The 25,778-nt window shown below is 45.7% G+C and overlaps 2 protein-coding genes across 2 annotated transcripts in view; both read right to left on the minus strand.

Moving 5' to 3' along the window:
- The window catches only part of PARP12 (poly(ADP-ribose) polymerase family member 12), a 42,002-nt gene extending 31,603 nt beyond the window's left edge, over nucleotides 1-10,399 (minus strand). The window contains exons 1-3 of the mRNA XM_065939193.1: nucleotides 9,048-10,399; nucleotides 4,979-5,114; nucleotides 1,973-2,273 (exon numbers count right to left, since the gene is read on the minus strand). Of these exons, the coding sequence (XP_065795265.1) occupies nucleotides 1,973-2,273; nucleotides 4,979-5,114; nucleotides 9,048-9,376 (766 nt within the window). The 5' untranslated portion in view covers nucleotides 9,377-10,399. The remainder of the gene's footprint in view (nucleotides 1-1,972; nucleotides 2,274-4,978; nucleotides 5,115-9,047) is intronic.
- Nucleotides 10,400-24,560: 14,161 nt separating this feature from the next.
- Nucleotides 24,561-25,778, minus strand: part of KDM7A (lysine demethylase 7A) — a 71,454-nt gene continuing 70,236 nt past the window's right edge. The window contains exon 20 of the mRNA XM_065939194.1: nucleotides 24,561-25,268. Within this exon, the coding sequence (XP_065795266.1) occupies nucleotides 25,174-25,268 (95 nt within the window). The 3' untranslated portion in view covers nucleotides 24,561-25,173. The remainder of the gene's footprint in view (nucleotides 25,269-25,778) is intronic.

The raw sequence follows: 25,778 nt of genomic DNA on the forward strand, positions 1-25,778 counted from the left end.
AAGCAGAGACTTTACTTTGCCAACAAAGGTCTGTCTAGTCAAGGCTATGACTTTTCCAGTGGTCAAGTATGGATGTGAGAGTTGGCCTGTGAAGAAAACTGAGCGCTGAAAAATTGATGCTTTTGAACTGTGGTGTTGGAGAAGACTCTTGAGAGTCCCTTGGACTGCAAGGAGATCCAACCAGTCCATCCTCAAGGAGATCAGTCCTGGGTGTTCATTGGAAGGACTGATGCTGAAGCTGAAACTCCAATACTTTGGCCTCCTCATGTGAAGAGTTGACTCATTAGAAAAGACCCTGATGCTGGGAGGGATTGGGGGCAGGAGGAGAAGGGGACGACAGAGGATGAGATGGTTGGATGGCATCACCGACTTGATGGACATGAGTTTGAGTAAACTCCGGGAGTTGGTGATGGATAGAGAGGCCTGGTGTGCTGCAATTCATGGGGTCACAAAGAGTCGGACACAACTGAGTGACTGAACTGAACTGAAAGCGACTTAGCAGCAGCAGCAGCAGCAGACATCCACAGGCTGGACCTTAAAAGCTCACACCTGTGGCGCTTCAGAGGTTGCCTCCCTCTCCCTCCAGGGGCAGGTATCCTTCCCTGCCTTTCTAACAAGGCCATAATCCAACTGACACTCTTAACAATCTATTAAAGCAAAATTGTTTGCTTCTAGGCTTCCTACTGTTAGAAGAAACTAGCCAAAAGTAATTGAAGAAAATGTAAAGGAAACATACAGTGAGGACACCTTTCAAATATAAATCTCAGGTAAGTTTAGAGTGGTAAGTTAGTTTGCTGGTCATCCTGGCATTAATAATGTAGGAAGTGGTCTATTAAAAACCCTAGATTATCAGTACAGCTAACAAGTTGGGGGAGTCGTGTCTCAGAGACACTAAAGTAGAACCAAGGCCCAGGACACTGGCCAGTACACGGCAAGGACTCAAATTTGTTGAATGAGAAAATGGATTATCAGGATGGCAGGCCAGCAGCAGATAGTGTGAAATTCACAGGACACCATGGCATCTTAGCCTCCCTGGTATTGAACCATGGTATTCACTTCCCACACTGTAACAAGTACTCAAGAAATGTTTACTGGGACTTCCCTGGTGGTCCAGTGGTTAAGAATCCACCTTGCAATGCAGGGGACAGGAGTTTGATCTCTGGTCAGGGAACTAATAGTCCATGTGCAACAGAGCAACTAAGCCCATGCAAGGCAATTAGAGAGTCTGTGCTCTGTGACAAAAGATCCTGTGTGATGCAATGAAGATCCCATGTGCCACAACTAAGACCCGACACAGTCTAGTCACAAGCTTTATATAAAAAAAAGAAACGCTTACTAAAAAACAATCTCTGTTCAAAATTCCCCCATATGTCTGTCGCTAAGCATGACATTCCTCAAAAAATAAAAAGTATCCTGGCAGGTTCATCATTCAACAAAAGTCAGTGCCAACTGTGGCCCGGCAGGTACCACTTAGAGATGAACACTGAACAAAGTAAATTTGCAATGATGAAAAGAAATTCCGTTCATGTCAAAAGAGAGCCAAAATTTAAAAAAATAGATAAAATGTGCCTCATGCACTCATTAAAAAAAAAAATTTAATAGAACATAATAGAATATAATGCAAAGGATGACCCCAGAATTGTAGAGCATGGCATTCTTAACTGTGGGGTCCTTCACAGGAAAACAAGCTCTTTAGGGTAGAAGAGAGAAGACTGGATAGGGAGAAGCAGCATCGCTCATCTCCATGCAGACCTCAGATCCAGAGGGAATTCACCCACCGTCCACACCAACCCAAATTTGTTTAGAACGTCTTGTTTGTTCACAGCTCTGATTTCAATTCATCTTCACAGCCCCCACTGGCTGGAAAGGGGTGGCCAGCTCCCTTTTTCTCAGAGCAGCACAGACTTGCCCAAAGTCACACATTCCATTTGGCAGCCAGCTGGAATCTAGGAGCCCCAGCCCAGAGCCTTACCAGAAGTCCCCTGTGACTTCGAGGGTGGAGGTGGCACCCGGATGGAAGCAGAGCTCTTACTCTTGATGTCATGAGCATTTCTGTAAATGGAAGGTAGCTTGCTCACCAGCTCCGGCCTCATGCCCAACTTCTCCAGTTTTTCCAGGTTCTCAGAATTAGAGAAGTCATGGGATCTCTTACAGCCAGTGCCAAACTTGCATTCACCCTGCGAAAAATACTGGCAGACATGGAGCTTGATACAGTGCTTTTTAAAGGAACAAGAGCCGTATGGTCCATCTCCTTTGTTGTAATGAAGGCAGATCTGTTAACGAAGAAGGAAAAAATACAGCAGCTTAGAAAGGCCTCACATGACACTACCTCCTTACTGAGCAGTCTCTGGTTAATTGATGCTCCTCCAGAGACCTAGCCAAGGCTGTGACCCCCTTGTGACATGGGTCACAAGCTCTGAGAACATCCCTCACTCTAGATGGACAACTGCTAGCACATGCCCCTGGTAAATGGGAACCAGGAGAACAGCAGACTGCCCAGAGCAAGCTTCTCTGGTTGGAAAAAACAAAACAAAACCTCCAGCTGATCAGAGCTGCTCCCTTCATGAGACAACATTTTAATGTAACTCACACAGGAGCATCCTAACAATCCCTGCATTCTACCAACTGCACCCCCCCTCACCAATTCACCAACTCCCTCTAATCCAGGACCCAGCTTCTCCCAACTTTTTTTTTCTCCAATTCAAGGTCAAAGAGGCTCTGAGGGTTTTAAGAAGGCCAAACACAGCCCTTTCAAAATGAGACTCAGTGAAGTTAACAGGCTTGCTCTAAGTCACACAGCTATCTAGTACACCTGGCACAGGCGGTGTCTGCTGAACTGGGTTGTTGGTAAAAGGTGGGGCTTGAATTTCAATCAGCTATTCCTTCTCCTCTACATTCCACATTCCTGGAGCTGGGAACCAAGCCAGAGACCACCATGGGCCAACCCACTCAACTCACAGGCATTATATCAAACAGAGGGCTGCAGAGCCCAGACCTAGATCATCAGGGACCACCTTCTGGGGATGGAAGCACCAGGGAGAAGATCAGCAACAGCTGAGCCCTAACCTTGATCCTGTCACTTACAAGCTGCCCGACCTTGAGCAGGCCACTCACCAGCTCTGAGATTCCGTTTCTTAACCCCCTAAATGGGACTAATGCTACCTACAAAGCTGGGCTATTGTGAGAATTAAATGAAAAATATACAAGTGACTAGAACCAGTGGGAGCTCAGTTCATGGGGGCAGTCCCTCAACAGTCACCTGATGATGAGGGGACTAGCCTGAGAGCAGCAGTCCTGAAGGAAAGCTGCACTGGATTCGAGCTTATAGCCACAGCCCGTGTGTTAGCACTGTGTCCTGAACCACCTCACACAGCCCAGGAGACAGACTGCACATTCCAGATGGATTACCTGCTGATTCACTACTCACACCACTAACAAGGTGATTGCTCCAAAAAGTTAATGCCTACCCTCCCAACACAACCTCGCTCCAACTTCCTCCTGTGACACAGGAGGCTGTGCAAATGAGCCTCCACCCACCTAGTTCTCTCTCTCCCCCTCCCACCATAAATCCAGGTCATGCTGACGTACACATTGTGCCCTGACCAGGCAGGCTCTCTGCCTCCCTCTTCCCAAATCTTCATCCTCCACTCATCCTCCAGCACCCAGAGCAACCACTATCTGCTCCAGGACTCCTTCCCTGGTGCCCAAACTGTGCCCCTGAGACCAGAGCACCAACTCCAACTAAAGCACTGACAATCCCACTAAAGCACTGACAACCAACAGCACCTTGGTATCAACCGCCAACTTGTCCCACCCAGTAGCTATGCCCCACCTGGAAGAGCAGAAGGGGTTTCTCATCTCCTTAATTCCAATGCCTCACCTGTAGTGGATACCCAATAAAGGTTAACTGAATTAAATTGATACTAACTTTCAAAAGGCAAAGAAAAAGTTAATACCTATTATGTGCCAGTCATTTGCTCTATAGCATCTTTCTCAAATAAGTGATTTCAACTGAATAATAATTCATTAAAATATAAATGTTTTATGTTTTTAAATGTCATTAAAATATATCCATCTCATTGCTGTCACCTCATCCAAGAAGCAGGGCCAGAACAGCCCGCAGAACCCATGCTGGCCAGAAAATAACCGCTCAGATCTGCCACAAAGCACAGCCAACACCCGGCCTGGCTGCTGCCCTCCGCACACAGAGGTCCCGCCCTCAGAGGCAGGCGGTTCTGGGGAGACACAGATGTCGCCAACAGGGACTTCAGCTGAGAACTTTGTGCAGGCTGAGCAGAAGCTTTTGGGGAACTGCGCGCAGTCGGGGTTCTTTCCGACCCAGTTTCCTTTCCTTCCCCTCTCCTGCCACAGATTTCAGGGCACCATCACCACATGGAGGCTCCCCCACCTTCCTCTGCTCCCCTGAAATAAATCTCTCCCACTTTCAATCCTGTTTTGGTGTCCACTTCTCTTAGGACCCGAACTCGTCCACGACCACTGCAGGGAGCTTCAAAACAAGTGGCCTCTGTCTGAAGTGCAGTATGAGAATTCACAATGACCCAAGTTAGAAAACTTCCCCACAGACCTCCAAAGCCCAGTGATACCTGCATTTTTTTCTAAGTCCAGCTAGACAGGGAGGGGCTGGCTGGAATCCCAAACCACCCCCCAAGCTCTGTGTAACAACTGGCTGCAATCATTGACCAAACAAGCTCCCCCAACCTCACAGAAGCCCTGCAAGGGAAGTACCAGCCCAAGTGACATAGAAAGAAAGGAGACTTCAAAAAGTGACAAGGTTGGTGCAAGGTCACGAGTCTAAAAATCAGCAGAGCCGGGAATCCAGTCCAAGGCTCCCGACAGACAGACCTCAGTGATCACTGTGGGGCCCCTGGCGTCTCTTCTGCCATAGTTTCCCTGTGTTCCAACCTCCTGGCCTCTTCCTCATCACTTACCCTCAAGGCCCACCCCTCCTGGCACTCACCTCTGGCAAAAGCAAGGGGTCGTTCTGAAACAGGAGCATGCAGAGCTCACCATAGTTGAGGTGGTCCACGCCATGTGTTTTCAGCACGCTCACGTTGTGATTGGACATCAAGTTGTGACCGTTCCTACATTCCTTCCTGCAAAGGAACAGGGCTAGGGTCACAGCTGAAATGTCTCCCCCCAAACTCTTATGCTGAAGTCTTAACCCCCAGTACTTCAGAAGTAGTTGGAGTCTTTCAAAAAAGTGATTAAGTTAAAAAAAAAAATGAAGTCACTGCAGGGGGTGGGGGGCACAAGGGGCGGGTTAATCCAATCTGACTGGTGTCTTTATTAAAAAAAGGCGGGGGGATTAGGACACAGAGGGAAGACAATGTGAAGATATGAGGAGAAAATGGCATCTACAAGCCAAGGAGAAATGCCTCAGAATATGTTGACACCTTGACAGTTCTAGCCTCCAGAACTTTGAAAAAATAAGTTTCTTAAGCTACCCTGTCTGTGGAACCTTATTAACGGCAGCCTGAGCAAACTGAAACGACTGGTAAAATCAATCCTTAAGATAATTTTTCAGGAACAGTTCCTGACATTGTTTAGAAGCATCAGAGAAAACCTGCATGTCCATGAAAAATCATAGTGCTCATTTGCAAAGGAAGAGATGGTGCCTTGTGAGTTCTAGGCCCAGGGAAGCACCTCTCAGCAGGTATTTAGTCAGACTTACAGGGCCATTCCCCGAACAGTCAGTGTGCCAGTCACTGAGCACTTACTGGCATTTAACATTGGCTGAATAAATGAGTGTGGATGGCTTATGACTACAGGTGTGTATACAAACACATACACAGACACATACAAACACACCACTGAGGCCCAGCCCTTTTTTCTGCTCCCTTCTTCCATTCTTTTGATCAACAATTGCTTCTTGAAAACTGTGAGCCAAGAACTGGCACTATGCCCCAAAGATCCAAAAATAAGCCTTCAAATGATCACCTGGGTCAACAGAACCCAGCAGAGTCAGGCAAATCACATCTGCTTGACTCAGACACTGCCATACCTATGATAAGCATCTCAAAAGAAAACTGAACCACTGACCTACTCCCCAAACCCTTACTTCCCCTGGGCTCCCCCAACACAATAAAGAGCAACTTCCCTCTTCCACTGCACAGGCCAAAAACCATGGAGTCATCCAACCCCCCTCCTCTCTAGTGGATACACAAGACATTGAGATGACTCTAAAAGGTGGGAAGCACAAGGTCAGCTGTACTCTGGATCCATCATCACACAGAGCGGCACCTGAGCCTGACAGGAGTAGAGAAGCAATCAGGGAGGGTGCCTGAATGGTATAAAGTCTGAGCCTGATACTAAGGATTGAGGAGCCAGGCACGGAGAGCAGGAAAGACCATTCTAGGCAGAAAAGTGAAAGTGTTAGTCGCTCCGTAGTGTCTGACTCTGTGATCCCATGGACTGCAGCCTGCCAGGCTCCTCTGTCTATGGAATTCTCTAGGCAAGAATACTGGAGTGGGTAGCCATTTCTTTCTCCAGGGTATCTTCCTGACCCAGGGATCGAACCCAGGTCTCCTGCACTGCAGGCGGATTCTTTAAGATCTGAGGCACCAGGGAAGTCCCATTCTAGGCAGAGGGGCTTCATAATTACAATGATCATCATGATGATGATGGCTATTAAAAGGGCATTTACCACAAACCAGGGTTTGCCTAAATGTTTTGTGAATTAACTCATAGTGTCCTCAACAAGCCTATAAGGTTGGTAATACCATCCCATTTTGGAGATAAGAGAACTGAGGCTCAGATAAAAACTAATTTGTCCAAGATCACTCAGCTGGCAAGGAGCAGAGCCAAGGCAGACTTGTCTTGGGGCTGGGTTCTTGACCACTTGCTCACTGTCCCCTAAGCAAAGGATGGAATCAGGGACCTGGGACGCTGCCCAAAGGTCACCAACAAAAGCAGCAGTGATTATCTATGGCTGCGACAGCTGATCCTGCAGTTGAGGAGGACAGATAGCTTCGCAGGGAAAGCACAGAACATGCAGCTGACCATACCCACTCTCCCTTATGTAATCCGGAAACAGTCAAAGAAGGAAAGTTCAAGGGACTGTCCTGTGTAAACCACAAAGAAGACAGAAAAAAAAAAGAGAGAGAGAGAGAACTCAGGATCATCCAGGCCAATAAATACTAGATTTCCAAGACAAAATCTGACCCCAATTTTGGGAATTAGCCTATCTAAAGATAGCAGGTCTGCTATCTCTATTTTACCAACTATAGACATTAACAAGACCTACTAGTGATCTGTCATTAGATCCCTCCATCTACCACCTACTGTATCTACCTTCCTCTCTGCATGCTGCTCCTCCTTCCACCGTGAGATGCTGCCTCTCCACCAGTCTCTGAAGGCTCAATTGCCCTGGTGCTCCACCCTCAGCTTCCACCTCAGATCAGACCCACTCTTGCTGCTGCAGCCACAGTAAATGCTGCCCCCAAACTCCCAAAACTTACATCTCAGCATCCTGGCAATCCTCCCAAGTTTCAGATCTTCAAAACAAAACCCTCTCCCACTCTCTGTTAACAGTAAGAAAGAAGTCATCTCTGAGTGAACGATAACAAAGAAAAATGAGTGATCAACTCCCGAATCCTGTCACCCTCCTCTTACCAACTCTCCCAAATTTCTCACACATACATCCGTTCCTCATAAGGCCTCATCTGGGTCTTGAAATAATCGAATCTAAGGATTTCTGGACAGCTGCTTCTCAGGGACATTTTCCAGCTCCCTCTGCATCCAGGTAAGAGACATCTTGTGGTGCTTGGGTCGTGGACAGACAAATAGCTACCATTCCAGAACTGGCCCATAAAAATCTCCAACTAGCCCTCTACTATCCATCTTCTCTACCTGCTCCTTGGAACCTGATACCCAGATGGCCTTAAAAGTCGCGGGTTGAAGAGGACAGAGTCTAGGTCTGCAAGCCCGGATCCCTAAACAACTATATGGATCAAGGTCCATACTTCACGCTGTTAAATCTCACAATTAGACCTGATGTGAGCATGAAGGTCCACCCTGTTGCGGCAGAAAAAAAGAAAACTAAAATTCTTCCAGATGACTGGACTAGCTTCCAAACGGAATCATCGTATCCTCCTCTAAATGAGCATGCGTACCACTATCTAAGCTAGCTTCCTACAATGCACACCTGATGGCTGCCCTCTCCTGCTACTTGACGGGCCCCCATTACCTTCAGGGTGAGGTCCAAATTCTTTAGCATTTACCTCATGAATCTACTCCACCAATCTGAGCACCTGCCAGGTGCACAGCACAGAGCTGAGGGCCGGGAGAGGCCAGCCAGGACGAAGACGGAGGGGGTCTCTGTTCTCCTGAGTTTACAATCTACTGAAACAGTGGGGAGGCCATGATGGGCGCTATGAGAAAAGTAAACAGAACGTGATGGAGAAGAAAAGGGCTCCAAAGGAAAGAGATGCCCGAGTCGAGTCCTGAAGGATACTAGGCAAACGAGGGAAGGCGGTCCAGGAGAGCAGAGGTCACCCGATGAGCAAAGGCGGGAGCTGTGCCCGGACCGGAAGGGCACTCTGAGGAGCCCAGGATGGAGGGCCGGCAGGGACTCGTTCCGTTCCCTCAGGGGCACTGGGGGCCAGGGTGAGAAGCGTGCATTGTATTCCAAATACAACGGAAGCCGCCGGCGTCTAGTCAGCAGGTGAAGAGAGGGTTTCAAAAGATGCCTTCTGTGGCGAGGCAGAGAGAGCTGAGCGGCCCTCAGAGCGGGCTCTGGGCACCCGGGGCCGGGGGCCCACCCCCAGCCCGGTTCGGCCATTCCCAGGCTGTCCCTCCCCGTGCTGGGCTCTCGGTCCCTCCCCCAGGCCACCGCTCGACGCGGAGCCCCACGCCCAGTTCCACGTATTCAGAAAGCGCTCAAAAAACGTTCGCTGAAGAGGGAGGAGGAGGAAGGGGGGGAACAAGCCAAGGAACAGCCACCTCATAGTCTCTCCCCCAAACTGACGAAAGGCGGGGAGCGAAGAAGACGCCCTCCCCACCGTCGGGCTCCCGGCGCGGCGCCTTACCCGTCCCTGAGGAACTTGCACTTGCCGTAGAACAAGAACTTGCAGAGGTGCAGCTGCGAGCACAGCCCCGCGCAGCCCGGCTTCGGGCCCAGATGGGCGCCGCACAGCCGCAGCGGCGACACGGCCAGCACCACGCGCTCGACGGCCGCCGCGCCCGCCCCGGCCGCCCGCCGCGCCACCACGAAGCGCCCGCGCTCCCGCAGCAGCCGGTCCAGCACATCGCTGCCGACGCCCGGCCGCACGCGGCACCGTAGCTCCTCCAGCTCCAAGGCGCCCCCGGCCGCGCACAGCACCTGGGTCACCTCACGGAGGAGGGCGGCCGGCGCCATGGTAGTGGGGCCCGCGACTGAAGGGGCGCAGGCGGCTCCCGCGGGGAGGAGACTGCGGCCGAAAACGAAACTGAAAGCTCCCCCCGACCGGGGGAAAACGGAACCCGGCGGCCTCGCCACGCCTCCGGCTCTCAGCTGAGCGAAGCTCGGCGCCTTCCGGCACCGGGCCCCTCAGCTGTGCGCGCCCGCCCCGTCGGAAGCCCGCAGGAGCTTCTTCAGCGCCCGGGGGACTCGCCGAAGAGTCCCCTCAGAGTGCTGACAGGAAGAGTCGACCCAGCCGAGGGGTCGCGCTTGGCGTTCTGGTAGCGCCTTCGCCGGGACGAGGGAGGTGGGGCCGCCCGGGAGCGCGCGCCGCCCGCTTTTGAGTCCGGGCGTCAAGTGCGGCAGGCGGACCGCGCACCTTTGCGCCAGGCGCTGGGAGGAGCGGCTTGGGACGCGCACTTGCGAACCGCTAGGCGGCGTCGCGCGAGTCAAAAGCTAGATGCTGAGGGAAACCGGGAAGACGCGCTGGGGCCGCCTCAGGTGGAAGCAATCACAGAGAGTCGCAAAGCCGGCCTCAGTTTTACTTTCTCTGCGCAGGCTGTGAATCCCTTGTTTTAAACGTGAAAATCCCTTCTTTTCAAACGAAAAGCCATTTCTCCCCGCGTCTGCTGAATGGACTGTTTTAAAGGCCATGGGGGCACAGGAACACCTCACGGGCGTGGCTGACTGACGTATGACGTGTTAGAGCCCTTTGGGAAAGTAATCCCGGAACAGTTACTACAGTGTTTAATGTGCGTGATCTTTGACCTAGCCATTTTTCTGAGAATCTTCTAGAAGTAAAAGGAAAGGTAGATAAGGTACGTACAGAAGCATTTGTGTGGAGGAAGTAGGGTGATGGGAGCAATGCGGTTGATCGTTATCCAGACTGAGACAGCTCTAACCAGCGTGCATTAACTCTCTGCCTGTTGACCTGGAAAGACATCTATGATGTGAAGTGAAAAAAGAAAGCTGTATAAAAATGTCTAAATCGGTAGCAAGAAGCGAATCCCATGTGTGTGTGTATGAATGTGGTGGAGTATTTTTGAACGGGCAGAGAAAGCTGAGGCAGGACCAGGGCTGTGGGCACTGATACTGTAGGAAGTATGCAGTAAGGAGGTGTTAGCAAAGTGGGAAAGAAAGTCGCGGGGCAGAAAGATTGTGGGGGGTAAAAATACTTACCGTATTCTGTTAACTTAAAATGAACATAAAATTCTAGTTTTAATATTACTACCAAAGTGCTATTAAGTGCTGTTAAGCTACCAAAGATCTATTAAGTGTATGGATGAAGAGTAGATAGTAGTACGGACAGATGAAAATGAATTAGGGGATGGGGTGAGTAGCAATTTTTCTCCTGGATTTTAATTGCTTAAAAAATTGTCGTTGTGTATTTTTTAATAAAATTGTATTTTAAGTTCAGTTTTGTTTGTTTATTTTTGGCCATGCTATAGGGCTTGCAGGTTCTTAGTTCGCTGATCAGGGATTGAACTTGGGCCCCCAAAGTGAAAGTGCTGAGTCCTAACCACTGAATCACCAGGGGATTTACTGAACTTTTAAATTTTAATTGTGGTTTTAGTACAGTTTGACAATAAAATAACATTTTTGTTTTTTTAAGTAAAGGTGATTTTGTTATCCAAAAGCTTGGTTTGCCCCTTGGCGGGTGTTGAGCCAAAAGACGCAACCAAGCCAAAGATCTATCAGGAGAAAGGACTTATTACCTGCAGCAAGTAAGAACACTGGTGATCTTTCCCAAGGCAGTGTCTCCCCAAACAGCAGACTTGGGGAAGGTTTAAGCTAAAGGTACATGCATATTCATGAAAGGACTTGAGCAGAAGTCAGCATAGAATTGTAAACTGACAGAGCCCAAGCTTTAGTTGATTGCAGTCATGAGGTTCAGAAAAGGTCAAGAGCATCAGGCCTTAGTTTCTAGTTGATCTGCTGGTTGAGCACCTGTTGTTGCTTAGTCGCTAAATCGTGTCTGACTCTTCAACCCATGGATTGTAGCCTACCAGGCTCCTTTATCCATGGGATTTCTCAGGTAAGAATACCAGGGTGGGTTGCCATTTCCTTCTCCAGGTTGAGCACCTGAGGGGTGGTTAACTTCTGCAGAACAGCTCAAGAAAGTGCTTCAGACTAGTCTTTACCATTGAAACAGAACTGGGAGTCTTCACAACTGCTTTGTTATCTTTGCTGTTGTTACTTCTCTTGCCTGTTAACAGTTTGTCCTTTTGTTCCCGTAAGATCATTATTACTGAGACCTGTTCAAGGGCAAGCATTGTGGCCAGAACTAGATCTGAAAATAACTTAGGCCTAAAATGGCTTCAGCCAAAATGGCTTCTCTTCTGTTAAGGAAGCCTTGCTTGGTTTTCTTTCCCCAGGGATCTCCTACCTTATCTGCTTACAGGATAACAATGGAGGTAGAGATTGTAATGATATGTACAAATCTAGGAATGCTAAAGATTGCCATCAGTCATTAGAGGCTTGGAAGATGCAAGGAGGGATTCTTTGGAGCCTTCAAAGGAAGTACAACTCTGCTGATGTCTTGATTTCAGATTTCTAGCCTCCAGATCTGTGGGAGAATAGATTTCTATTGTGTTAAGCCCAGTACTTTTTGTTGCAGCCCAGGAAACTAATTTAGGCTTCTATTTTCCCAGTAGGATGTGGAGAAGGATTATCAGCTGCAAGTGGGACTAGAGTGGGGACCAGAGAGGGAGAAGATATGACCCAGGGATCATATCAATGGCTAGATTAGTTGCTTCCAATTTTCGGGGAAGTTGGGTTCAGCTTGAATTTGGGTTTTGCCCTTTGAATTCAACGTGAATGGAGATCACGACAAGTTTTGGAGGGCTTTTGCAAAGGATAAATTGTCTTAATAGATCATGAAAACCAGTCTGGGTTGAAAGGAGAGCGAAGGTGAAGGGAGTATAAGAGATAATAATTGGACATCCAAGTTAGAACGACCCCTGCAAAAAAAAAGAAAAAATCAGGGATGAAAACCTGGGGAATACATGACACAGAGTAGATAAATAAGTAAATAAAGACAATAGACAATAGTGAAGGCATAGAAAGTAAAAAGTTTGGAGGATAGAAGATGGTGAGCAGAAAGTGGTGACTTGAAACTTAGTAAAACTTGTCTATGAGGGAATTAAATCCTTATATAGGGAATGAACCTGTTTTGAAATGTCCTGCTGCTGTTTATGGGAAGTTGAAGTCACCTCATTTGTTCCAGGAAAAATCACTGTATAACCCCTCTGTAGTACGTATTATAGGGAACGTGGGAGTCTCATTGTCTGAGCAACCCTATAACAAGACCTTGTTACTTTGTGGCTTGACCACATTGCCCTCCCAATACCCTGGGTTACACAGAGCTGGTCTCTGGGGAGGAGGAGAGGACAGCAATACCTTCCTTGATCATCACCCTGCCCCGAATTTAAAGCAGAAGGAGCAGCACCCATGAAGGGCCCTGCCTCAAAACTCTGAAAAAAACTGCTCTGTGGAATCCAATAACACATTCAGGAAGCACCTTTTCCTTTCCTTTTGATAGAAAAAAAAAAAAAAATCCTCTCATAATCTAATCTGTTTAGTTTTACACAGTAACCATTAGAACAATCTATATTTCAAATCAAGTCACATATACACTAAAGTTTGCAAAGCATTACTGTAAAATTTTCAGTTTTAGGTTCTAAGGGAGGGAGAGATTGGGGGAGGGAATGATGAAAATGAGGACTATCCATATTTGTTCACCTGTTTATCCAATGTATTTTTAGTATGCTAAACTCTGGGGATACGAAGAGCTGACTCATCTGAAAAGACCCTGATGCTGGGAAAGATTGAAGGCGGGAGAAGGGGACGACAGAGGATGAGATGGTGGGATGGCATCACCTACTCAATGGACATGAGTTTGAGTAAACTCCAGGAGTTGGTGATGGACAGGGTGGCCTGGCGTGCAGCAATCCATGGGGTTGCAAAGAGTAGGACACAACTGAGCGACTGAACTGAACAGAAACTCTGGGGAGGTGCTGATGATAGAAAACACATGTAGTCCCAGCCCTAAACTCAGGCTGGTAGTTCAGACAAAACAAGGGACTCCGCAGAGTGAAAAATGAAGCACAGACGTGGCTGAGAACAGGGGTGGAGGGGGTGTTTTCCCCCTGGTGACTGGCTCTGTGTCCCACTCAGCATCCTGACCCAGCCCAGCCCTGCTAGGCTGCACCCCAGGGAGCAGAAGTGATAGGGCCAGAGTAAAGGGACAAAGTAGGTGATTAAATAGTTATTCCCACTGGGGGATTGTAAGTAGAAAAAATATGGGAAACCCCTGTAAGTTAACTTTTACTCAAAAAAGCAGGTTTGCTTAGCAACAAAATGCTAAAAAGCTTGTTAGCAACAATGCAGCAGAAGCATGAGACATGCCCCAAAACAATAAAACAAGGGCGGCATGAGACCTACATACTGCCCAGTGAGCTCAGTAAGTTAATAATCCCTAGGATATGCTTTCTACATAACATAAAAAACAATTTGTGGACCTAGCTTGGCCTTGTAGAGACAAGAAAACTCCCCTGCTTAACCTGAAGGAACTGACGATGGAAGCATGAAGTCTGCTCAAGAAAAACAAAGTTATTCTCCCCCTCCCCACTTTTCCTCTGATTATAAAACTGTAGCCCAACAAGTTCTTGTGGCCTAACATTTCTTGCCCACCCATTTGTAAGCTTCACAAGCGTCCTGTTCTGATGAATCACTTATCACTGCCTCTGGTTGAATTCTTTTCTGCACTAACACTAAGGACTATGGTATACCAGAGCCCTTTGGAGCCCCTGAAATGACACCTAATGGTTTCAGAAGGGCCTGTTTCTGATGGGTGTGAATAGGTACATGGTATAATTAGCATCTTGGGGCGGCTAATCCCTAACCCTTGATTTGTCTTTTTTAATTACAAAACTGACGTTATTTGAATTAGGAAAAAAATATAAATCATAAATCAAAACCCAAATCATAAAATCAGAGTGTGTGCAGATTCTGTTTCAGTGACCCCTCTGTCCTATTCCCATTCCCCAGAGGTCATCTGCCACCCACGGGTGTTACTCCAGAACCTGAAATCAAGTTCCCTAGGTAGGACAGCTTCTAGAATAAATGCTTAAGGGAACGTCAAAATACTATCTTAATATTACTGTGAGCCTTTTGTTGCAAGTTATACCTGCCACATGTATTACATTCTGTTTTTAAGCCCTTCATTTTTTCCTCTGTGTCCAACTCCGGCATAGAAGGAATATGAATCTACAAAATTTCAGAATTGGCTTTTTAATAAAGCATAAAGAGTGTTTCTGGGCCCAACGGTAGCAAGAGTCCAGCAAGGAAGGAGAGCCCGGGGAACTTAAGAATGATGATGTGTGGATGGTGATTGGGATGGGAGTTGGAGGGGAGCCAGGCTCTGGAAATCAGAGCCTCTGTATCAGCAGGCGCAGGCAGAACGGACAGTCTTTTTCCTTCCTCATCTGGGCCAATCCCCTCATGGAGCCAGCAGCCCAGGCGCTGAACAAGATGGCGGAGAGACCACAGGGAAGGGCTGCAGTCGTGAGGGCAGCGCATCCCGCATGGGGCGCGGGCCAAGCTGGTGGAGGATGCACAGGCACGGCCTTTACACAGACCCTGGGGGCTGCGACTGTGGGGATTCAAGCTCGCTTCCTGCGTCACGTGCCCCTTGTTTACAGCCAGGAGGTGGGTTCCTAGAAGAGAAACCTCAGTCTTTTCATGTGTACCCAGCCCCTGGGAAAGTACAGACTCAAAACTTCAGTTGAGTGACAGGAAACTTCTGTTAAAAAAATATGTTTTGGATCCCAAATGGGTGCCTACAAAGAAAATTTTAGAACAGAGCCATTCCTAAAGACCATCTACTCCTTTTGATCCCAAATAAGTGCCTACAAAGAAAATTTTAGGACAGAAACATTCCTAAAGACCATCTACTCCTTTTCAATAATTCAACGTATATAATAATTTAATCAAGAGAACTAAGACGGCTTTTAGATTTGGGCTTTGGTTCCTATCTCAGTTCTACTCATTGGCGGTGTGTTATTTACCCTTTGGCCTCAGTTCCATCAGTAGGGTGGGGAGGACAGCACCTCGCTCTTTGGGTGATTGTGAGGAAGAAGTTAAAATATGCCTTGCCTACAGTGAGTACTTAATGAAACAAAGATAATGAGGGCTTCTGTTCAAAACCCTGACTGCCGTGGGGCACTTGTTCCTCCCACTCTCCAACACCCATATCCTGCGCTCCTGTGTATCTCACAGTCTCACTGCTTGGTAGAAACAAAAAAATCAGGCTCAAAGTCTAATGAGTGCAGGTCTTGATCATCAGTCCCAACAGATAAACTGGAAAAGAGTAAACACCTCACAGGCTTATAGAGAGCATGTAGATTTTTGTTGAAACAGCTTTCCTCCGGTCTAGGTTTCCGTCAGTGGGAGGAAAGCAGGCCAGTCAGTAGAAAGAGGTGGTGTAAAGGCGGCTTGGGTAACACTCTGGTAAGGCTGCTGGGGTGTGCGCCCTGGGGACCTCTCCTCTTGGGCAGGGGCACAGCAGAAGCCTCTGCCCGTCTGTTGCTTTGGTTTCCAGGGTCCTCCTCCAAGGTGGTCTCTCCGCCCACTTCCCGCCCTGCTCCTAGGCCCCTCTTGTGCCCTGCGCCCTGAAGCGCTGCCTGCACGGGCCCTGCCTCTGTGATCTTCTCTCCCGGCGCCCTCAGATCCGGCCAGGCCTGGCGCTCAGGGTCCTCAGAGCACCTTGTCTAGAGGGACCGCATTCTCCTCAGTAAAGCTACTCCACTCCCACCTTCACGAGGCAGCCAGGCCCCAGGTGCCGTGTCCTTTCACAGTCACAGAAGCTTCTGGAAAAAGAGAACAGGTCTGCTGTTTGTTCACCCTGTAAGTAGAGCAGTGTCCGGGTTACTGCAGGTGCTCTAAGGGGGGGGTGTGTGTGTGTGTGCGCGCGCGCCGGGATACTGTGGAGGGGTGTGTGTGTGTGTGTGTGATACTGCGGGTGCTCTAAGGGGGTGTGTGTGTGTGTGTGTGTGTGTGAGTGTGTGTATGAGAGATACTGCAGGTGCTCTAAGGATGTGTGTGTGTGTGCTGGAATACAGCAAAGGGGTGGGTGGGGGTGTGTGTGTGTGTGGGGGGGGGTGTGTGTGATGTGTGTGTGCCGGGATACTGCGGGTACTCTAAGGGTGTGTGTGCGTGTGTGTGAGATACTGCGGGTGCTCTAAGGGTGTGTGTGTGTGTGCTGGAATACGGCAAAGGGGTGTGTGTGTGTGTGTGTGTGTGTGTGTGTGTGTGTGATGTGTGTGTGCCAGGATACTGTGGAGGGGTGTTTGTGATACTGCGGGTGCTCTAAGGGTGTGTGTGTGTGTGCTGGAATACGGCAAAGGGGTGTGTGTGTGTGTTTGATGTGTGAGCCAGGATACTGCCGGTGCTCTAAAGGTGTGTGTGTGTGTGTGTGTGTATGAGAGATACTGCGGGGCTCTAAGGGTGTGTGTTTGTGTGTGTGTGTGTGTGTGTGTGTGTATGAGAGATACTGCGGGGCTCTAAGGGTGTGTGTGTGTGTGTGTGTGTGTGTGTGTGTGTGTATGAGAGATACTGCAGGTGCTCTAAGGGTGTGTGTGTGTGCTGGAATACGGCAAAGGGGTGTGTGTGATGTGTGTGCCGGGATACTGCGGGTGCTCTAAGGATGTGTGTGCGTGTGTGTGAGATACTGCGGTGCTCTAAGGGTGTGTGTTTGTGTGTGTGTGTGTGTGTGTGTGTGTGTGTGTGTGATACTGCGATTGCTCTAAGGGGGCGTGTGTGTGTGCTGGAATATAGCAAAGGGGTGTGTGTGTGTGTGTGTATGAGAGATACTGCGGGTGCTCTAAGGGTGTGTGTGTGTGTGCGCGCGCGTGTTTGAGAGATACTGCGGGTGCTCTAAGGGGGGATGTGTATGAGAGATACTGCGGGTGCTCTAAAAGTGTCTGTGTGTGTGTATGAGAGATACTGCGGGTGCTCTAAAAGTGTGTGTGTGTGTGTGTGTGTGTGTATGAAAGATACTGCGGGTGCTCTAAAAGTGTGTGTGAGTGCATGTGTGTATGAGAGATACTGCGGGTGCTCTAAAAGTGTGTGTGTGTGTGTGTACGAAAGATACTGCGGGTGCTCTAAAGGGGTGTGTGTTTGTGTGCGCGCGGGCACCAGGACACTGCAGGTGCTCTAAGGGGGTGTGTATGTGTGTGTATGAAAGATACTGTGGGTGCTCTAAAGGGGTGTGTGTGTGTGTGTGTATGTGTGTCTATGAAATACTGCAGGTGCTCTAAAGGTGTGTGTGTGTGTGTGTGTGTATGAGAGATACTGCGGGTGCTCTAAAGGGGTGTGTGTGTGTATGCGCGCACCAGGATACTGCGGGTGCTCTAAGGGGGGGTGTGTGTGTGTGCGCGCACCAGGATACTGCGGGTGCTCTAAAGGTGTGTGTGTGTGTGTGTGTGTGTGTGCGCGCGCGCACCAGGATACTGCGGGTGCTCTAAGGGGGTGTGTGTGTGTGTTCGAAGGGGTGGGTGTGTGTGGGGGGGTGTGTTCTAAGGGGTGTATGTGTGAGAGAGATACTGTGGGTGCTCTAAAGGGGTGTGTGTGTGTGTGTGTGTGTGTATGTGTGTCTATGAGATACTGCAGGTGCTCTAAAGGGGTGTGTGTGTGTGTGTGTGTATGAAAGATACTGCGGGTGCTCTAAAGGGGTGTGTGTGTGTGTGTGTGTATGAGAGATACTGCAGGTGCTCTAAAGGGGTGTGTGTGTGTATGCGCGCACCAGGATACTGCGGGTGCTCTAAGGGGGTGTGTGTGTGTGTGTGCGCGCACCAGGATACTGCGGGTGCTCTAAGGGGGTGTGTGTGTGTGTTCGAAGGGGTGGGTGTGTGGGGGGGGGGTGTGTTCTAAGGGGTGTATGTGTGAGAGAGATACTGTGGGTGCTCTAAAGGGTGTGTGTGATACTGCGGGTGCTCTAAGAGGGGTGTGTGTGTGCTCTTAAGGGACCATGAGGAAGCACCCCCACTCATGACCACAGCTCAATCAGTCACCCCTCTGTGTTCCTGTTTCAACAACTGCTTCCTTAACAACACATCTAATAAGGTAATAAGACATTCAAACTTTTCACACTGAAACCTTCAGAACTCGAAGGAGCCTAAGTTTGACATAGCTTTTCACATTCTCAAATAATTCTCTCAAGATTCAATAAGCAGAAAAAGGGAACAGAAAGTCAGAATTGGATATAGAATTCAGATTTTTTTCTTTCAAAGACACATTTTATACAACTTTCAACATTTATACTTTCAAACAAAAGGAGCAAAAAATACACCGAGTACTAAAAAAAAAAAAAAAATCAAAACAGAAGTAATACAATTTTAATTTCAATATTTTAAAATACAGAAATTGAAAAGTAGGAATACCAAATACAACTTTAAACAAGTCACTTGTCCTTCTCTATAATAATCAATGTAAACTACTTAAAAACTTACAAATTTAAAACAGAAACAAAATAAATACTGTACACTTTCCCTGCCTGCAGGCAAAAGATGGGAAATACTGTTATGAATCCGAAAAAAAAAAATGCTCTTAAAGCTTCAGCATCCCACTTCCCAGCCACACCCCACTCCACCGTCACAGTGTGCTTCTGTATTCAAAGGACACACATGTGCTCACACGCTGACTGCCTACCCACACAACAAGACACTACTCTGCAGACACCCCGAACAAGAAAGGCTACCAGTCACCTGGGACCATGGGCATGAAAATCAGGTCAGGAAAGTCAGTCAGGCTAGCAAAACACTACAAAACTAGTAAATACCAGAGCCAACAACTGTCCCTTTTCAAATTTCACAGATTTCAACCCCCTAAAACCAGACTACCCCTCCCTGTCACCACCCTCTACCCTCCCCCTTGCCCCCCCAAATCAAACAAACCTGCTGAAGCACTGGCGAAGTTAGACATTTCACAGCAAATGTGAAAATTCATATTATATAATCTCTTAAAATGAACCTTTTCACCCTCTTTCCACAGCATGAAACTGTTATGGCTTAATTTATATTAAAAGTAGAAAAGTCTTTTCGGAAGGAAACGCGGTCTGCCAAGATGCATGTGCATTTCCTGATCAGTGCTATTTCATACCTAACAACTGCATGACTTGCTTTGCAGTCAGAAGCTGTTTTTGGAAAAACTGAGGTTATAGCTTTTGATTCAGTCTAACCATAAATGTAAGGCCCTTAGTTTGGTTTAGGTTTCTTTTGCAAGATAAAATAACCTTGGGGTTCACTTAGCAAGTTACACCTCAGGTCCCTGACTATAATGTGGAAGTTATATGTATGCTTTGCAAAAATAAAAGGTGAATCCTATGAATCTTAGAGGGAAGAAATGATTCTAGGCAAGGAATCAACTCCTTATTATATATTACACCTGCTGCTGGTAATGGTTACCCACCAAAATCCACCAAAGAATATGAGTATTTCTGGTTTTTTTTTTCCTGCAAAATATTATATATTCTAGCACTTATGATCATTGTTTTGGTGAAAAATCTTGGGGGAAAACAGCTGACACTTTGAAAACGAAATGGCCAAAATAAAACTGGGTGGAGGCAAGGTTTGTCTTTATGATTAAGTTTCATTTAAGGTTGTCTTCTGAAATAAAAGTGAATTCAGAACGTCACAGGTCTTGCATAGGTAAACTACTTGGAGGTCTTGGGCTACGTGGTAGCCAAGGTTTATTAGTGAAATAGTGCAGAGCAGAAAAAACTTGTTGGAAGAATCACTGAACACAGTTTCAAAAAGGCTTTAACAAAAAGAAAATTCAATATTACACTTGTTAAGACAAAACTTCAGGACACTAGAAAAGGACAGGAAGGGTGACAGGGAGACTCTAAGGAGTAGAATGCAGGTAAATGAGTATTAAGTTTCCTCTACCCACTGAAGAAGAAAAGAAATACCATAACAGAATAAAACCACAGTCTGATAAGCTAATTGCTTTGGAAATAGGCATTTGCTTCTTAATGTCCTTAACTTAAATTTTTAGGTAAGGGGTATCAAATATTTGACTTATGGCATGACGTTTACTGAAAAATAAAAAAATAAGGGAAGGTTGCTTAGTAAGGCTACAGCATTAAAATTACATTACGTTCAACAGCAATGTAGTGAGTATGTCACTTCCTCTGTCTTTCCCCCGGCTTCTAGCAAGCATATCAACATCACCCACCACAGACGAGCTGAGGCTGCAATGTCACAGAAGAGGGGCTGCCGTAGGGAGCAAAGTACCAGAGGTCTAGTATCCGCTGAGCCCCCAGCTGGTCACTGCCCTCTCTGGGTTTCATTTGTCTCTTTTCTCAAGCTAAAGATCAAATGTTCAACCTTCTCAAAACTGCTTTAAATGAAAATCTGGGGCATCTGAAAATGACTGATGACCTTTAACTTCTCTTTTTGGAGGAGGCAATTAGCTTAATAACTAATGAGAAAAATGAATTTTTGAAAAAATTTCAAATTTATAATGAAGCCCTTGTCTCTTAGTATGAAATCATAAAACACTTATACACTGCAATAGCTACTATAGCAGTAGTATACCGGGCCATACAGTTATTCATCAACTCTTTGAGGAGTTGACATCACTAGAGAGCACTTCTTGCAAAAAGCAGAATCTTTTCTTCTGAAGCTTCCAGCCAAGACTCCCTTCCTACACTACAGGGGTTTCTCTCTACCCAATGAGCCACTGTTGGCCAACTCAGAGCTGTCTTTGCTCAGAGCTGATCCCCCATTATTCTTCATTTTCCTGCCCTACTACCGTGAGTAGTTGCTAAACCATCCTAATTCCATAATTTATTTTACCCTATTCTAGTGCCTTGAAGAGTATGCAGAATCTGTGAAGCAGTAATCTTTGAGAAAAACTCAAAACTTTAATTACTTTAGATCATCTAATCATCTTAATGATTACTTGGGGATAAACATTCTCACTCTTCTCCACAAACTATCTCATTCCTTTTTCTTTCACCTCACACACTGATTCTGAGTTTAATTCAGCACCTTGTTAGAGACTCTTCAGTTTTTTTTTAGGTAGCATGCTCTGGGCACATATTTGATATGAAGCAAATTTTATGAGCAACAGCAGTTTTCATTTAAAAATGCACATAAATGTGCATTCGTTGTCAGTTGTAACTTATCATAAATTCTCTGCAAGTATGAAGTGTAATTAGATTAACACTTTTCTATGTTTTTCTTAACTGAGTTTTGATCCAAATTTACAAATGAGAAAACTAAGACTTTTTGAATAAGTGACTTAGTCAAGGTCACACAACTGAAATATAAAGGGCAGAACTTGGACAAACACCCAGGTCTTCTGCTCCTTTCATGCTATAACATGCTCCTGTGATTATGAAAATTAAATTATTAAATTTTGAAAGGCCTTTAAAATTTTGAAAATAATTGTCTTTTTACTTCTATAGTTATAGAGTGTATTTCCACTGAAACTAATAAAGTTATGTCTTGTTTTTTCTATGAATGGGCCCTCTTTTGTTTAAGTTTGCCTAGAAGTGAAAATAATACTGCCTATTTCCTAGAGAATACCTTCAAGAGCAGAAACCACAACTCCAACTTTATATCCCCCCACTCCCACAGTACTAAGTAGTGCTGGGCACACAGCAGATGCATGATAAATATCTGATCTCATGTGAATAAATACAGTAGAGTTCATTAAAAAGGCAATAATTGGATTAAAAAACAGAGCAGTATTCAGTGCTGAATCTTTAAGTAGTGATACAGATGAGCTTGTTTTCTGAGTTTATAAGATGGTTTTGGTCAGAATTTTCAATTCTGTATGCTTTAAAAATCAACTGATGCTTATTAAGTTCGAAGTATTTCTAGGATATTGGACTATCATGAACTGCCAGCTTTGTAGAGTATACATCATTAATCAATACTGGAGAGCTTAGCAGTATGTGATATTATGAATTAAAGTACAGTGGATCCCAGGATAACAGAAGTCACTTATTTGAATCAATAAAGGAAAATGATTACCTGCTACTACAATTAAAATTGCATATGTTAAATGACAATTGTTGGTCATTATTTGTATTTGCTTATAACCAACTAAATGCCACCACTGCTGTCTTCCTAAGTTGCAGTGTCTGTAGGGTGGTATTATTTATAAATGAGACTGAGGGAAAGATGAAAGGTTATTACAGTCGAGTCCAGATGCTGGCAGCAGTCACTTCAAAGTTCAGTCATTTCCACAAGATACAGGGATGCAGCACAGTCAGTGATTTTATAAGAGCTTTGACTATGGAGGTCATTGGATTCAGTGGCTGAATTTTTACCAATTCACAAAAAGTTTACATGTATTCTATTTTAGTGGTTATTTCATCTTACTGAAAGGTTTTAAAATTTAGCCAGTTAATGGGCTAACACTGCCAAAAATGAATCCACAGTACCTTCACTTAGAAGTTCCATATACTGGCTACTTAAAATTAGTATTTATTGGCCTAAGTACACAGGGCAGATACTGGCCACAATTTTAATTCGTAAAAATAAATTATTTTCATTTTTATGGCTAAAGGAAAAAAAAGTCAGGTAATTAAAAATACTTGGAGCTGTGAAAAATGTAAAGATAACAAAAGAACCCAGAGCATAATGTAGCTGGAAAAGAAATGATAATTCTCATTTCTAAATTAAAACCAAAACATGTGTACTATAACACTAAAATGGTTTATCTACAGAAAACCAAAACATCACAGTACTATATTGTGTGGGGAAGGTGGGAGAATCACGCAAACCCACATTTTTGATATCTTGAGATCTGATGACCAACCAAATGACTGACTGTACCTACTTCTTACCTAGTTTTGGCATAGTATAGACAGAGTTTTAAGTCAGCCTATTATAGACATTTAGTACTTCCATAAAAATTCTTCCTGAAACCCAGATAAGACTCAGACAGTGGTCCAGTCATTTAAACCAAAAAGGTTAATTCATAAGATATATCATATATATTCCATGAAATATTGGAATGGAAATAGAGTAAGAAATATTTCTCTTTGAAACCATGAAAGACAATGATATAGACTTCTTTTTTCTTAGCTCTTCAAGTGATACTTAAAAGGGAAAGTCCTGCTACCTTGCTGAGTGAAAAAAAAAAAGACAAATCCATAATATGGCCATATTTCTTTTCCATAAAAATAAATTTTATCCAATTTGCCTGTATTTTTTGTAGGAACTCATAAAATGCTCTATTGTCAGAACTGGAAATATCTCCACCCCACCCCCCAAGAAACAAGAAATTACTTGTTTTTATGTCACAGGCGGAGAGGAAAACATAAGCTATTGCAAGCAGCTGAAAACTGGCATTTAGTAAAAATTGTGCACAAAGGATATAAATGATTCCTTAAAGCTCAACTGGATACTTAACCTCACTATGCACTGGTTAAGTTAGGACAGATGGAAGAAACTGCAGAAAGCACCCATTTTACTCCAAATCCACATCTTAAATAACGCTTTAGAAGGTTAAGAAATAAAAAACTAAACACACACACACACACACACCCAATTCATCTACTCCAACATGCTTGCTTCTATACAACTTAATATAGTATAGTCTTATATTACGGCTTATTATGCAGATTTGAATATTCTAAGTCAAACCATATTTCCTATTTTCCAACAGATTAGGTATACAGAATAAAAGCATCATAAAATATAACCTCTGTGGCAGGTGCTGGCCCTGCCCTCCAACACCAGCAGTATGAAGAAGGCCCTCTGGAGTTACAAATGTATTTGGAAAACTACAAACATGACAATTTAACCAAACTTATAATACTTTTCCCACAAGTAGGGAAAAGATATTAAAGCTGTACTCTTTGGGACCCAGATATCATCAGCAAAAGTGAAAATGCAAGAAGCCTATTTTTCTATTTAGAAGAAAACTGCAATGTCAAACGAAATGAGAAATGTGGCGTCTTGAATGTAGTTCTTACACACTGGCTACGAAAGTGTTTCCCTGCAAAGAGAAGAGTCTTGTGTCATCACGAAATGAGGGGGAGTGCAGAGGGAAGGTGGGACATAGGTAATCGACCTGGATAACAGTATGCACCTTGGATGTTAGCAAAAGCGAAGCTAATAGCTTATAAAAAACACATGAAATATATAAAATAAAATGATTTTCATATACATCTTAATTTAAAATAATTAATGCATCAAATCCCTGTTTAAGACTTTAACCTGAATAGCAAATTTAAGAGTCCAGACTAGTTACTGTTACCGTGGCTCTTCCCCACGTGTAACACACACACTATCAAAAATAATTTAAAAACCTTCACATTCTTAAATCTAAATTAGTGAGATATTTCTCCAGAAATCTTCCAAATAAATAGCTTTAAAAAAGAAAGAATTTAAAAGCTGTTAACTTTAAAAAAAAATCTGTTAAATAAATTACTGATAATTCTTTACCCTATCACTGAAAATAAATCAAAACACTACCAACAACAAAATGAAATTCAAGCCCTGACAAGAGACCCTTTCCAGTTCAAGGTCTCTTTTTAAGGTTCTACCCTCCTTCTTCCTCTCCCCACCAGGTCCAAAATGGTTATTGCTGAGTGGGTGTGGCACAGTGAAAATGCAGCATCAGGTTCATTTTGTTCTTCAGGCAGTGTTCCCTACTGTACATGCAAACTGCTTCAGTGGGGCGCGTGGAAGCTCCAGGCTCCCGCACCCCAAGACCGGTCTCCGAAGGGAATAGTGGCCACGGCCACAGCTCCGTCACACAAAGAAACGTGCGTGGCCATTTCTGTTCAGTTTAAGGATCTTCCCAAGACGTTGCTTGGCTGTTGCCATTCCTTTTTTTGGACGTTTACCTACAAAACACAGCACACCAACAGTAGCGTAAGTAACAGTGAAAATCACAGCTGACAGGACCTGGAAGACTTAAAGCAGAACAACACGGCAGGCAAAGGCTTTCAGGCGTCTTGAATGGGTCAAGTCACATGCGTGGAAGTCCACTGCTTAAAACCGTTCCAGCTCACCCACGAGATAAGGGCCAACCTCCTTCCTAAGACTTACAAGACCCTCCCCCGGTCTGAGCCCTGCCTATCTCCTCGGCACCAGCTCTTACCCATCCTGCCTCAAACTGTGCTTCAGCAACGCAACTGCTTCCTACCTCACCCCATGCCGTTTCTTCCCTCTATCCTACGGGTCACGCTGTCTCCCTCGCCTTCAGTGCCGTCTACACTGCCCCCCCCACCTCAGCATGGCCAACCCGTTACCGCCTTTCCAGGATCGACCTCCCCCTCCGGGAAGCCCCTCCTGCTCCCCAGGGTTGACTGAGATACCTTCTTCTCTGTCCCCATAGTCATCTGAGCACCTGC

Source organism: Muntiacus reevesi, chromosome 6 (assembly GCF_963930625.1).
Source record: "Muntiacus reevesi chromosome 6, mMunRee1.1, whole genome shotgun sequence".
Classification (NCBI taxonomy): Eukaryota; Metazoa; Chordata; class Mammalia; order Artiodactyla; family Cervidae; genus Muntiacus; species Muntiacus reevesi.